This window comes from Gracilinanus agilis, chromosome 1 (assembly GCF_016433145.1).
Source record: "Gracilinanus agilis isolate LMUSP501 chromosome 1, AgileGrace, whole genome shotgun sequence".
NCBI lineage: Eukaryota > Metazoa > Chordata > Mammalia > Didelphimorphia > Didelphidae > Gracilinanus > Gracilinanus agilis.
The window spans coordinates 529,598,467-529,614,682 of NC_058130.1; the positions used below are offsets into that span (position 1 = coordinate 529,598,467).

At 32.8% G+C, this 16,216-nt stretch overlaps 1 protein-coding gene across 1 annotated transcript in view; it reads left to right on the forward strand.

The window, feature by feature from the left end:
- B4GALT6 (beta-1,4-galactosyltransferase 6) overlaps positions 1-16,216 on the forward strand; it is an 89,402-nt gene that overhangs the window by 11,766 nt on the left and 61,420 nt on the right. Inside the window, exon 2 of the mRNA XM_044666440.1 lies at positions 11,870-11,986. Within this exon, the coding sequence (XP_044522375.1) occupies positions 11,870-11,986 (117 nt within the window). The remainder of the gene's footprint in view (positions 1-11,869; positions 11,987-16,216) is intronic.

Here is a 16,216-nt window from a genome sequence, read left to right on the forward strand (position 1 = left end):
TTTAAATCTCAAGTCTTCATTTCTTTTATACAAATGTTCCCTTTCTTTAGTCTACTTTTCTCTTCAATATATGGTAAAAACATGCTATTAATAGTCAGTTGAAATTCAAATAGAATCTCTTAGTAAGGAAAATAAAAACAAATTATATATATTTTTTGAGTTTTTTTGGTGGTGTATTCCATGCTCTGAATTCTTCTCATTTTTCTCAATATATTCAAGGAAGAATTCATGAGTAAATGGATTCAGTGCCTTTCTGTTTTCATCATTTGAACTCTGAACTTATTTATTTAAAGCTATTTAGCATCTTCTTTGCATGTTCATGCAGTTTGATTTTTTTAAGTGGAAAATCTAATTGTGAATTTCTTAATTAATATTTAATCTTGTTATTAACCAGCCTTCTCCTCCCACTTCTCCCTATTCCCTCATCTTTTCCTTCTTTCTTAATCCAATATGAAAATCAGTCAGAATTACTTTTAACTTTTGATATTATTAGATTTTTTCTAAAGCCACTGCAGTTTTACACCATGATTTATTTTTTAAAATGTATTTATCTATTTAAAATTCATTAAAAATTTCAATTCTAAATTTTCTCCCTCTCTTTAGTTCTTTTCCTATCCTTTTAAGAAGACAAGCAGTATGATACCCATTCTATATGTGGAGGCTTGTAATACAAATTGCTGTTATCAATTTTCGCAAAAAAATTCAAGAAAAATAAAGTGAAAAAAATTATGCTTCAATTTGTATTTGGAATTAACCAGTTTTCTCCCTGGAGGTGGATAGCATTTTTTTAACATGAATTCTCAGGAATTGTCATGGTATTATTGTCTTGAAAAAGAATAGCTAAGTTTTTTGCAGTTGATTATTGTTATAATATTGCTTTTATTGTGTAGATTGTTTGCTTGGTTCTGCTCATTTTCTTTGCATCAGTTCATATTAGTCTTTCCAGATTTTAAAAAAATGTTTAAATATTTATTTATTATCAATTACATGTTATAACTAATTTCTACAACCCTCCTTCCCTTCCCTTACTCCTCCAGTTACTGGCAGACATTTTGATTTGCGTTATACATATATTATCATGTAAAATATATTTCCATATTGTTTATTTTTGTGAGTAATCTTATAAAACCAAAACCCCAAAACATAAACCCAAATAAACAATTGAAAAATTGTATGCTTTCATCTGCATTCTGACTCCAGCAGTTCTTTCTCTGGAGGTGGATAGCATTCTTTGTCATAAGTCCCTCAGAGTTGTCCTGGATCAGATTAACTAAATCTATTACAGTTGATCATTCCACAATATTGCTGTTACTGTGTCCAGTGTTCCTCTGGTTCTGCTTATTTCACTCTGCATCAGTTCATCAGTTCATGAATCATCCTGTTCATCATTTCTTTCAGCACAGTAATATTTCATTACCATCATATGCCACAATTTTTTCAGCCATTCCCCAAATGATGGACTTCCCCTTAATTTCTAGTTCTTTGCCAACACAAAAGGAGCTGCTATAAATATTTTCGTACAAATAGGCCTTTCACCCACTTTTTAAAAAATCTCTTTGGGATACAGCCTATCTTATCTCTTTGGGAGACAGTCTTGGATCTAGTCATGATATATTACTGGATCAAAGGTATAATTTGTTTTATAGCCCTTTGGGCAAATTGCCCTTCAGAATGGTTGGATCAGTTCACAGCTCCACCAATAATGCATTAGTGTCCCAATTTTACTACTTCCCCTCCAACATTTATAATTTTTCTTAACTGTCATATTAGCCAATCTGATAGGTCTGAGGTGGTATTTCATAGTTGTTTTAATTTGCATTTCTGTAATCAAGAGTGATTTAGAACATTTTTTATGATTATTGATAACTTTATCTTTATCTGAAAACTGCCTATTCATATCTTTTGACCATTTGTCAATTGGGAAATCTAGATTTTTCTGAAACCATCATGTTAGTTATTTATTATAGCACAATAGTATTCCATCACAATCTTATACCACTATTTGTTCAGCCATTTTTTTCTCTACAGTGGTTAGACTAGTTCACAACTCTATCGGGATTACATTAATGTATCTAATTTCCCACATTTTGTCCATCATTTGTTATTTTTCTTTTCTGTCATGTTAGCCAATCTGATATTGAGGCAGTACTGAAGAGTTGCTTTATTTGCATTTCTCTAATTAGTAGTGATGTAGAGCATTTCTTTATGTGACTATTGATAGCTTTGATTTCTTCTTCTAAAAATTGCTTGTTCATGCCATTTGACTGTTTATTCTTTAGGGCAGTGTTGGCGAACCTTTTAGAGATCATGTGACCAGACTGCACCCTCATGCCACCTGTGAGATTCCACCACCTCCTTTCCCTGCTTCCTTACCCCAGACAGGGGAGAGAGGAAGCATTTGAATTGGGCTGCTGGGCAGAGGGGTGGAGCTTATGAAAAATGTCCTTAGGTGCTGTGGAGAGAAGGAACAGAGCAGTCCTCTCCAGCACAAGGAGGCACACGTGCCATGCATTCACCAACATGGCTATAGGGGATGGCTTCTATTTTTATAAATTGTCTCAGTTCCCTATATATTTGAGAAATGATGTCTTTTTCAGAGAAACTTGCTATAAAATTTTTCCCCGGTTTCTTGTTTTCTACCTAATTTTGGCTACATTAATTTTATTTTTATAAACCCTTTTTCATTGAATGTAACCAAAATGATATTTTTTGCCAAAATGATATTTTTTACCTCCTGTGATCCTCTCTGTCTCTTATTTGGTTACAAATTCTCCCCTTTTTCATAAATCTAATAGGTAATTTTCCCCATGCTCCCCTAAATTTATTATATCACTCTCAAATTTAAAATGGATACCTAACTTAGATATAATCTTGGGATATGATGTGAAATGTTGATCTTTGTGTAGTTTCTATCAGACAGCTTTCCAGTTCTTCTAGCACTTTTTGTCAGAGATTGAGTTCTTGTCCCTAAAACTTGGATCTTTGGGGTTTATCAAGCACTAGATTACTATGGCCATTTACTTTCTATATATAATGTATCCAATCTGTTCCATTGATCAACCACTCTATTTTTTATCCAGCACCAGACTGTTTTGATGATTACCTCTTTGTAGTATAATTTGAAATCTGATACTGGTAGGATGCCTTCTTTTACTTTTTTTTCATTTATTCCCTTGATATTCTTAATCTTTTTGTTCTTACAAATGAATTTTGTTATCATTTGTTCTAGCTATGCAAAATAATTTTTATAGTTTGATATGGCACTGAAAAAAGAAATTAATTTAGATTGAATTACAATTTTTGGCTCCAGCTATCCATGAGCAATGAGTGTCTCTCCATTTGTTCTGCCTTTTTGTGTGTGTGAAAAGTGTTTTGTAATTGTATTCATAAAATTTTATGTATGTCATAGCAGGTAAATTCTTGATTGTTTTACATCATATGCAGATATTTTAAATGGAATTTATCTCTTCCTGTTGTGTTTTATTGGTAAGATAGAGACTGCTGATAATTTGTGTGGATTTATTTTACATTCTGCAACTTTAACAAAGTTGTTAGTTGTTTCACTAGTTTTCAGTTGATTTTCTAAAGTTCTCTAAATAGACTGTCATGTTATCTGAAAAGAATGATAGTTTTTTTTCCCCATTGCCTACTTATTATTCCTTCAATTTCTCATTCTTGCTTTGTTGCTGTAACTAGTTTTTTGTAATACAATATTGAATAATAATGATGATAATGTAAATCCTTGCTTTACCTATGACCTTGTTAAGAAGGCGTCCATTTTACTCCATTACAGATAATACTTGCTCTTAATTTTATGGTGATTTATTTTAGTTATATGATATGGCATGATGTTAGAGCAATAGTTTCATGTATGCTAACAATTTGGTTAAAAAATTCATTTAAAGCTAAATTGAGGTAATTCAGAAGATGCCTTTCATTTTGGGCAGTTTATATTGATGGGCCATTAAATGATAACTTAGAGAACCTCTCAGTATCTCCTATCAGGGCATCTAGATGACTCAGTAGATAGGTACTAGAGACAGGAGAAGTTCTGTGTTCAAATCTGACCTCAGATACTTCTTAGCTATGTGACCCTGATCAAGTCAAATGCCTAGCCCTTACTGCTCTTCTGCCTTGGAACAGTACTGAGAATCAATTCTGAGACAAAAGGTAAGGGTTATCCCTCACTTTGAGTTTCTCTAAACACCCATATCCTTCGACATCACTAAGTTGCATTTGGGGAAAAAAATCTAATTTTACCAAAAGCATTTGATACTGGCTAATGATTCAAATGAACATAGAGATAGAGATCGAGATTGAACTTGTTTTTTCATTAGTGGAGGGAATTCCCTCTAGCAGTGCAGGCTAGTTCTCTGCCATTTGTTTTAGAGAATTGCCTAGAACTCTGAGACTCATTTACTAAGGGACAAATAACCAGTATTTATCAGAGGTGAGTCTTGAACTCAGGTCTTACTGATTTCAAGGCCAGCTGTCTTTCTGCTCTCTGACAGCCATTTTCAGATATACCTACCATGCCCAAATAGCATCTATTATATAGAATCACTAATAAGGAAGAGATTATGAAACTTTTCGATATGCAGAATTTCACATTCAAAAAATTATATCTATATCAGCAAAATAGGATTAGTTTGCATTGTCTTTTTTTTTAAAGCCCTTTGTAAGCTGGCCCTTCCTACATTTCCAGTCTTCTTCTACTGTACTCTCTTCCACAGACTCTACAATTGAGTGGCTCAGGGGGCCTTGCTACTCTTCAAACATGACACTGCATCTCTGCATTTTCAAAGCTTGTCTCTACTCCCACAACTCACCCCCACGCATGGGATGCTCTCCTTCTTCAGCTCCAAATCCGAGAATCCTTGGCTTCCTTAAGCCTCATTTTCTTCTATGAAGACTTTGCAATCTTCTTCCTATAAAGGGCAAGGGAGAAGAATATTTCCTTTTAGTTTGAAGTTAATCTTTTGTGGGAATGAAAATTTAGCAAAGATCTGCTTAAATCATCTTTGATGAAATATGAAATTCTGGGCTGTATTATCTTTGACCATTTTAATGAATATGTATAAAACTTTTCTTAACAATTGGGAATTTAAAAAAAATCATTTGTTAGCAAGTTATTCATCTTTTGTGTCTTTATTCAGGCTGTTTCCCTTATCACCAATACTTTCTTTACTTTACTTAACCCAGCTCAAACATCACTTTTTTACTTGAAACATTTCCTGATCCCCTTTAGCTGCTAGTTTCCCTCACCCTGTGTTTATATTATATTTAGTTAACATAAATACTTTTTCTCTCTCCACATACTATTTGAAAGCTTGAAGTGTTTCATTCTTGTGTGTCTTGAGGACTTAGCACAGTACCTGGGACACAGTAGGTATTTAATAAATAAATTATCAAAATTAAAATAAATAGACCAAACAATCTATCTCATAACTCTGCCTGTCTCATGGTTTTATAAGAATCTCAAGTACTCAATTCTTCACCTCATCTTTCTTAACCAGCAACCTATTAATTATGAGTTCCAGCTACTCAGGGGTGGGTTAATCAAAATTGTGATTTTAAGTTATAATTATAGGCCATAGAAACATTTTTTAACAATAATAAGTTAGTCATTTTCCTTTGATATTTTTTACTGTATTATCTTGATATTTTCTTACTAAGAAGTCTGTCTTTACAAATAGCACTTTGTTTTCTAATGGTTTTTGGCCTTTGGGAATTAGACCCCTAAGGATAATAATTTAAAGAAGGCTTTTTAATTAATAGGAAATTATTTTAACTTAGCTAATTGATTTTATATTAGTTTCTAAGGGCATAGTATGTAATATTTTAATTAATTTACCATCTCACTATGCTTCTAAATATTACAATATTGGGAATTATCATAAAACGTAGTCAGAGGTGATTTCAAGATCACATGTTCATCATTTTTTGATTCTGATACCTTGGAGCATAAAAAAACCATGATTTTGATGTCTCATTCCAAATTCTTATTATTATTTGATTTCAAAATATTAAGCACTTTTCCTATTATGTTTGGTTGCTTTAGTTTTGATAAAAACCTACAACATTCAGAGTCCAATTTCTTCATAATCATTTTTTTTATTTCGTTATGTATTGAATTGAAAACAACCCTGGTCTTGGAGTTAAAAGACCTAAGTTTGATGAATGCTAACTGTGCTGCTTTGGGCAATGAATTAAATGCTCTGTGCTTCACTTTTTTCTTTTTAAAAATAGAGATGACAGCCATGTCTACCTTGCAGTATTGTTGCAAAGGAAGCAGTTTATAAATTTTAAAATGCTATATAATTGTGAAGGTCGAGGATATTATTTTTGAAAGACACACCTGAATTATGCCTGCTGTTCTAGGGCAGGCTTCCTTTTTGTATTTTGAAAGTACTAAATCCTTTAAAGGCTTTGTCTGGCATGAAGGAGACATTGTGGTTCTGGAAAGACTTTTGAGTGAGAAGACTAGTTCAGATAGGTTCTACCACTTGTTACTTGTGTGACATAGGTATCCCACAGTTGAAAGAAATGGAGATGTCTCTCCTGGTTAAGACAAGATTTAGCAGGAACATGATTGCTGTAAGAATTTGAAAAATTGTCTGCAATCAAGTCTCCTCATAATCTGAGATCCTTGGACCATTGAAGGAACTTCAGATAATCTAGTCCCACCCATTTATTTTATGAAGAAACTGAGGAGGTGGGATGGGGATGGAGATCTAGACCTGTGATTTCTTCAGTGTTCAGCTCCTAACAAAGGAAACTCTCTACTAATGCAGATCTTCAGCTGTTCTGCTGTTTAGCTGTTAAATAGAGAGAGTTTCCTTGAACACTGAAAGGTTAAGTATTTTGCCCAGTGCCACAGAGGCAAGATTTGAATACATGTTGATCTGACCCCTCTATCAGGCTGCCTTTCTTATTATTAGTGTAATAAGTATTCAAATTGAATTAAAATTGCATGCCCAAGGTGGTTAATATCAGGGTGTTGACCATTTTATCAGTATTGCTTTTAGAGGCAGCTTTTTTATGGAAAAAGAATCATTTGAATGTTTTATCATGTTGCTAAAAGGACTTTATAAATGTGTTTTCTTGATTTTAGAGAGTCAGAAGGGATTCTCAAGGTCATATAGTTCTAGACCCTAGTTTTACAAGTGAGGGAAAAGAGTCTCAAAAGGCTTAGATGACTTGTCCATGGTCACAAAGCTAATTACTTTCCAAAGGCAGTAGGTCTTCTTGACTTCAAGGTTATAGTACAGCATACTGTCTACAATGGAACACTACCCTTAATCATTGTTATGATTATACAATATGCAGTTTGATTTTTTATTTCTGTTTACATTGTTGTAATTATCATCTATATTGCTTTTCTACTTTTCTGGTTTTTATTTACTTCACTCATCATCTATTAATATAAATCTTCCTGTAGTTCTCTGAATTTTTCATATTTATCTTTTATTATGTTGCAGTAATATGTAGTTACATTCAGAAACCAGTTTGTTGAGCCATTCCTTAATAGGTGGATAGTTCCCAGTTCTTTCTTTGCTGCTATGAAAAGCCTTGCTGTGGATATTTTGTTTTATATACAATCTTTGATTCTGTTTTTTTATTTTCCTGGAGAGTATGCCTAGTAGTGGGAGTCTCTGGACATTTTAATCACTTTTTAAAAGCATAATTATAATTTTAAAAATGATTGGACCAATTCACAGCTTTACCAACAGTGTATTATTAGTATGTCTGTATTCATCCAGCCTTCCAAAATTAATATTTTCAATTTCTGTCATTTTCAGAAGTTTTAACATTTTATCATTTTGTGGTTTAATTTTTGAAGGCCTTGTGTATGCACACCTATGTATGTGTTCCAGTGTGCATATTTTTCCTTTCCTCAAAATTCAATGGTACTGATTCCAAAGCCAGCCAGACCAAAAACAGAGAAAGAAAACTACAGACTAATCTCCCTAATGAACATAGATGCAAAAATCTTAAATAGAATACTAGCAAAAAGACTCCAGCTAGTGATAATGAGGGTTATCCATCATGATCAGGTGGGATTTATACCAGGAATGCAAGGATGGTTCAACATTAGGAAAACCATCCACATAATTGACCATATCAACAAGCTAACAAACAAAAATCACATGATTATCTCAATAGATGCTGAAAAAGCCTTTGCTAAAATACAACATCCATTCCTATTGAAAACAATAGAAAGTATAGGAATAGAAGGTCTTTTCCTAAAAATAATAAACAGTATATACCTAAAACCATCAACAAGCATCATTTGCAATGGGGATAAATTAGAAGCCTTCCCAGTAAGATCAGGCGTGAAACAAAGATGCTCATTATCACCTCTATTATTTAACATTTACTAGAAACACTAGCAGTAGCAATCAGAGAAGAAAAAGAAATTGAAGGTATTAAAATAGGCAACGAGGAGACCAAGCTATCACTCTTTGTAGATGATATGATGGTCTACTTAAAAAATCCTAGAGAATCAACTAAAAGTTGCAGGATAAAAAAATGCACATAAATCATCAGCATTTCTATATATTTCCCACATACCACAGCAGCTAGAGTTAGAAACACCATTTAAAATCTAGACAATATGAAATACTTAGGAATATATTTACCAAAACAAACACAGGAATTATATGAACACAGCTACAAAACACTTTCCAAACAATTAAAACTAGATCTAAACAATTGGAAAAACATTGATTGCTCATGGGTAGGATGAGCTAACATAATAAAAATGACCATTCTACCCAAATTAATTTACTTATTTAGTGCCATACCTATCAAACTACCAAGAAACTTTTTTACAGAATTAGAAAAAACTATAACAAAGTTCATTCAGAAGAACAAAAGATCAAGAATATCAAGGGAAATAATGAAAAAAATATGGAGGGGGGGGTCTAGTAGATCTTAAACTGTACTATAAAGCAGTAGTCATCAAAACAATATGGTACTGGGTAAGAGAGAAGGGAGGATCAGTGGAATAGACTTGGGGTAAATGATCTCAGCAAGAGAGTCCATGATAAACCCAAAGAGCCCAGCTTTTCGGACAAAAATCCACTATTTGACAAAGACTGCTGGGAAAATTGGAAAACAATATGGGAGAGATTAGTTTAGATCAACATCTCACACCCTACACCAAGGTAAATTCAGAATGGGTGAATGACTTGAATATAAAGAAGGAAACTAAGTAAATTAGGTAAACACAGAATAGTATACTTGTCAGATCTCTGGGAAAGGAAAGAATTTAAAACCAAGCAAGAGTTAGAAGAAATTACAAAATGTAAAATAAATAGTTTTGATTATATTAAATTAAAATTTTTTTGTACAAACAAAAACAATGTGATCAAAATCAGAAGGGAAACAACAAACTGGGAAAAAATCTTTATAACAAAAAACACTGACAAAGATCTAATTACTCAAATATACAAGGAGCTAAATCAATTGTACAAAAAATCAAGCCATTCCCCAATTGATAAATGGGCAAGGGGCATGAATAGGCAATTTTCAGATAAAGAAATCAAAACTTAAAATTCAGAAGGCTATAAGTTTGAATCAGTCACACATTCGACAAACACAAAATTATTTTTGCACCATGGAAATTTTTATTATCCAATCCAGTATACATTCAGTGTCTACTATGTATTAGGCATTGTGTTAAGGATCAGGGATATAATTAATAAAAAGAAAAACAATCCTTGCCCTGAAGGAACTGACAGTCTTATGGGAGGAAATAATATGCAAAAGGAGGAAGGAAAGGGGCAGGGGGAGGCAGCAGGGATTATTTGGTGCAGGGGCATCTTATTCCCTGGAGTTGAAACAAAGCAGGAAAGCAGATGCAAAGAAGAGTGAGCTGAGTCTAGTTTCTGCCTTCAATAAATGAAGGCATTGGAAACAATTTAGACCACTGTTCTCCAGACCTGCAATTAGAGGGGAGAGGAGGCTGAAGGAAATAGTGTCAATCAAAGCTTGAGTTAGCAGCATGGTGGTGAGTTTAGAAGTGATGAGCTTATCCTGGGAGAAGCATCTTGTTCCAGAAAACTGAAACCAGGCATGACAGCAGATGCAAAGAGAAGCGAATTAATAAAATAGATGCTAATGCTTGATTTTAGGAGAATAATTGAAATGATATAAAGATCTTTGAAAATAGAATAAAAATACTACTAGTATATTTTAGGAATGCAATTTCCCCATATTCTGTAAGTTGAATATATTAGGTGTGGTGTTACATAAATCACTTGTTTCAGCAGCAATTATTTTTAGTCTTCCTGAATAATTGTCTAGCTTTCTTTTTGATTGTTCCTTTTTTTTTTTTAGCCTATGGCTTAAAAAAAATCCAAAACCAGAGCTAGAAGAAAAATCTGACATCCATGAACTCAAATGATCAGGACTACCTGAATAAATAAAATAAATGTAATTATAGTGCCGGCTTCTAGAAAGATTGTAGACATGCCTGAAGGAAAACCATAGTGAAGTCAGATTCTCAGTTTTCATTTTTAAAGGCTGGGAGGCAAGTGAAATATATATGTATATATACTTACATATTATATAGAAAACTTTATTTCTTTACTAATCATATTTCATTGCTTTCCATTTGTATTTAAGAATGTTGTACACATTCTTTACCACTTAGGTTTTGAAAAATTCAGTTTAATATATAGAAAAGGGAAGTATGTAAACAAGTGGTGGGCAAATTATTATTTTTGATGCATAGTGCATAGTGGTAGAGTGCTGGATTTGGAATTAGGAAGCTTGAGTAAATCCTGCCTTAGATATTTACTAGCAGTGTGACTCTGGACAGATCACTTAATCTTTTTCAACTTTACTTTCCTCATTCGTAAAATGAAAATAATAACAACCCCTCCTTCACAAGGTTGTTGTAAGAATCAAATAAAATAACATATAAAGCTCTTTGCGGTCTTAAAGGACCATGTGTAAATACCATCTTTTATTAGTTTTATTCTGTCTATAATTTCATTTATCAAAACCCAAGCATTTATTAAATACCTGCTATGTGCTAGTCATTGATTTGGGTACTAGGGATGCAAAGACAATATGAAACAGTCCTTACCTTGAGGAGCCTATATTGGGGAAACAAAATGCACACATATACATCAATTGTAAAATATTTTACAGGATTAGGGGAAACATGAGTTCTTCGGAGTGCCAGAAAAGACCAGTTTAGTTGTATGTTACTTTTATTTTTCTTTGAAGGAAGCCAGAGCAGTCAGAAAACTTGGGTTTTAATCCTGTTTTTCCTCTATGGCTGCCTATATCAGCTTTTTCAAGCAATTTAACTCTCATGAATCTTGTGCAAATCTGACTTTTAGCATTCTTGTCTGTAAGATAGTGATCTGAAAACACTGGGTTCATTTTAAAGTACTATGTAAAGAGATTATTAAAGACCTGAATTGGAAGGAATAATCAAAAATTTGAAAATGTTATTTGTGCTACATGGTTTTAGAACACATTTTTCATGTTTTAAAAAGTATTAGCAGGCAAGTATGGTTAGAAAGAATGGTATAGATTGTGCTATCATGAAGATAATGGATTTTTTCTGAGTGAGGCTGAGATTAGATTGGATTGAGATTGGATTTTTTCCATCCTTCATCGATTGAATCTTAATTCATTTGTTAACCTAACACTACCACTTTATGTTTGGACAACAATAAATATATAATTTGGGTAATGTGGGGAGTAGCTCTCTAATGTTTTATTTTTCTCTATTTTATGTTTCTCAAACTAGATGAGTCAGTTTATGTTGTTGTTGTCAATAAATTGAGAAATTTATATACTAACTAAATGTTTATAGTATGTTACTTTATTTTTCTTTTCTTTATAGTAAACACCTATCTCTTTATGGTACAAGCCCGAGGTATAATGTTGAAAGAAAATGTGAAAACAATAGGACATATGATCAGACTATACACAAATAAAAATGCTACTCTCAATGGTACAGGTAAGAATATTTCTTGCTTAAAATGTTTTGTTTTTCGTCTGATTTTTTTTGTTAGAGTAATCAGTAGTTAAAATTATTAAGCACTAGATCTCCCCCATATGAATATTTGTTTTTGAAAATAATCTTTTATTTCCCTCCTATTATGTGTAAAAACATTTTTTTCTAAAACAGTTTTAACATTCATTAAAAAATTTTGAGATCCAAATTCTCTTCTTCCTTCTCCTCCTCCTCCTCCTTGATATAATAAACAATGTGATACATATTTTATATATTTAATCATGTAAAACATTTTTCCATATTAGTCATTTTGTGGAAGAGATCTCAAACAAATAAAAAAGAAGAAAAATGTGGAATATAGTATGTTTTGGTCTGCCTTCAGACTCCCATCCTGCTTGTCATGTCTTATAGCACAATAGTATTCCATTATTATCATATACCACAACTTGTTCAGTCTTTCCCTAATTGATGGACAACCCCTCAATTTCCAATTCTTTGTTACCACAAGAGCTACCACAAATATTTTTATACAAATAAGTACTTCTTTTCTAATTGTTATTTCTTTGAGATACAGACCTGGTAGTAGTATTGCTGGATCAAAGGGTATGCACAATTTTAGAGCCCTTTGAGCATAGTTCCAAGTTGCTCTCCAGAATGGTTGGAGCAGATCACAACTCTACTCACAATGTATTAGTGTCTCAATTTTCCCACATCCCCTCCAACACTTAGCATTTTCCTTTTCTGTCATATTGACCAATCTGAAGGGTATGAGATGGTACCTCAGAGTTACTTTGCTTTTCTCTAATAAAGAGTGATTTAGAGCATTATGAATCTAGATAGTTTTGATTTCTTCATCTGAAATCTGCCTGTTCATATCCTTTGACCATTTATCAAATGGAGAATGATCTATATTTTTTATAAATTTGAGTGAGTTCTCTAAATATCTGAAAAATGATTCCTTTATTGGAGATACTTGCTGTAAAATCCCCACCCTAGTTTCTGCTTTCCTTTGAATCTTGAAGCCTTTTTTAAAAATTAAATGTAATCATTATCCATTATAATTAATGTAATCTTTATCCAAAATTATCTATTTTTATCCTATAATAATATCATTTGGCTATAAATTCTTCCCTTATATATAGATCTGATAGGTAAACCATTCCATGCTTCTCTAATTTGCTTTTGGTATCACCCTTTGTGGCTAAATCGTATACTTATGTTGATCTTGTCTTGGTATATGTTGGTTTGTTCCTAGTCTCTGCCATACCATTTTCCAGTTTTTTCCAGTCTTTGTCAGATTATGAATTCTTGTCCCAAAAGTATGAATATTTTGATTTATCGAACACTAATATACCATGATCATTTATTATTAGGTATTGTGTACCTAATTTATTTCACTGATCCACCACTCTTTTTCTTAGTCAATGCCAGATTTTTCAATATGGATAATTATTAAAGATGAAGATATACTCTTTTAAATTCACCATTGGCTTCTTTTAAAATATCTTTACCTTCCTTACCTAGCTATTGTTTGCCATATGCATTCTAGAATAGGTGAAGGCATGCTTTAATACAGTAATGATGTTAAGCATAAAAATAATGTTAGCTTTTGCAACAAAAACAAAATAAAGGATAAAACATCATAAAGACAGATTTTTAGAGTTTACCTATTATTTTTATTATTAAGGAGGAATTAGTGACGTAAAATAATTCTGTTCATGATTTTCAAAAGATTATTGGGATTCCCTCATGCTTTTTCAAAAATAATAAAATTTTTTTTCCAAAACCCAGTGAGGGTCTTTAGTCTTTTGATTGATGGAATAGAATATATATATATATTTTTTTACAGCCTTTTAGGGAATTAGAAGATATTAAATATAAGTTGGAAACAGTAATTTAACTCGGTCATTATGATCTATAAAACTAAGAAGTGGAATTTCTATTGAAAATATATACTGAGGTTAAAAGTTGTATAGTGTAATTGTGGTATGGATGAAAATTCATATTGCTTTATGAGACTTTAAATTTTATTTAATACTATTTCCCCCCCAAATATAACTAACTAAATATTAATGCAAGATCACACATATGTATATGTGAACATACATACAAACACACATATACATACACATATATGTGCATATATGTGGTATCGTATAGTTGTTTTCAGATGTTTCTTACTCGTCTATATTTGGGTTTTTCTTGGCAAAGATACTTAAGTGGTTTTCCACTTCCTTTTCTAGCTCATTTTACAAATGAACAAACAGGTGATCAGAGTTTAGCGACTTGTCCAGGGTCACATAGCTACTAAGTGTCTGAGGCCAGATTCCAGGCTTGGCATTTTATCCACTGTGCCACATAGCTGTCCCCCACACACATGCAAAAACACACACACACACAAACACATATATATGTCATTATAGTTTTCAATGTGACATAAAAGGCAAGAAGAGATGTATTTAAGTCCTATCTCTGTAATATATTTGCTTTATGAGCATGAGGAAGTCAATAAACCTTACAGTGGCCTAGGCAATTCTGAGACTCTGATTTCCATGAGTTGCTAATTTGCACAAGGATGGGAGTTCTCCACACTGAGAGTCCCCCATATTGATAAAACCCAAATATTGGCTGCTCATATTTCCCTTATGTGTATGTATGTGTACTTTAGGATATATTACATACATTTTTAAATTTTTAAACATTTATTAATATTCATTTTTAACATGGTTACATGATTCATGCTCCTACTTTCCCCTTCACCCCCCGTATTCCCCCCCACCCATGGCCGACACACATTTCCACTGGTTTTAACATGTGTCATTGATCAAGACCTATTTCCAAATTGTTGGTAGTTGCATTGGTGTGGTAGTTTCGAGTCTACATCCCCAATCATGTCCACCTCAACCCATGCGTTCAAGCAGCTATTTTTCTTATATATTTCCTCTCCTGCAGTCCTTCCTCTGGATGTGGATATTACATACATTTTTATCATCAACATAGTTTTTACAATTTAGTTTATGATGCTACAAATGAGTTTTTTTTCTTCTTCACCTTAAGAAAATTTCTGATTCTTAACTCCATAAATTTCCAAATGTTTCTCACCTGTTTTAATAGAAAAGAGAAATATTGCATTACTTGACTATGGTTTAAATTTTCTATGACTAGAAGCCCATTTTCTCAGTAGCTCTTGAAGCGTTTTTTTTTTATTTTAAAGAATTAGGGAGTTCAGAATTCTCTTTAATGTCTAGTAAAGGTTAGTTGTTAAGCTTGTAAATACTCTGTTGCGTTCATTGCTATTCAACAAATAGAACTTTAAATTCCCAGTTGATCCTGACATGAAAGAACCTACATAATTTGGGAGGAATACATCCATTAAACACATTTAAGCATGATAGTGTGGTTACTGATCTAGAGTTGACATCCTGGAGAATGAAGTCAAGTGGGTCTTTGGAAGCATTGCTAGTAGTAAGGCTAGTGGAAGTGACAGAATTCTAGCTGAACTGTTTAAAACACTAAAATATATATATATTACTACACTCAATGTGCCAGTAAATTTGGAAAACTCATTAATGGCCACTGGATTGGAAAATATCATTCCCTATCCTACAGAACGACGCCAATGAATGATCAAATTACCAAACAGTTGTGCTCATTTCACATGCCAGCAAGGTTGTGCTTAAGATTCTGCACATTAGGCTTCAGCAGTACGGGAACCCACAATTACCAAAAGTATAGGCTGGTTTTTGAAGAGGCAGAGGAACTTAGAGACCAAATTGCCAATATTTATTGGATTGTGTAGAAATCAAGGGAGTTCCTGAAAAATATCTACTTCTTTTTTTATTGACTATTAAGTCCTTTGTGTGGATCACAAAAAAATTGTGACAAGTTCTCAAAGAGATGGAAGTACCACATCATTTTCCTTGCCTCCTGAGGAACCTGTATGTTGATCAAGAAGCAACAGTTAGAACCAAACATGGAAAAACTGGTTTGCCTAAGATTGAAAAAGGAGTAAGACAAGGCTGTATGTTATCATCTTATTTATTTAATTTATATGCAGACTCCATCAAGTGAAATCCAGATTGGATAAATCAAAAGCTAGAATTAAGGTCACGAAGAGAAATGACAACAATTTCAGATAGTAGATGATACCACTCTGATAGCAGGAAGGAAGAAGAAATAGAAGCAGATTTTATCTTCTTGGGGTCAAAGACCATTCTGTAGATGGCTACTGCA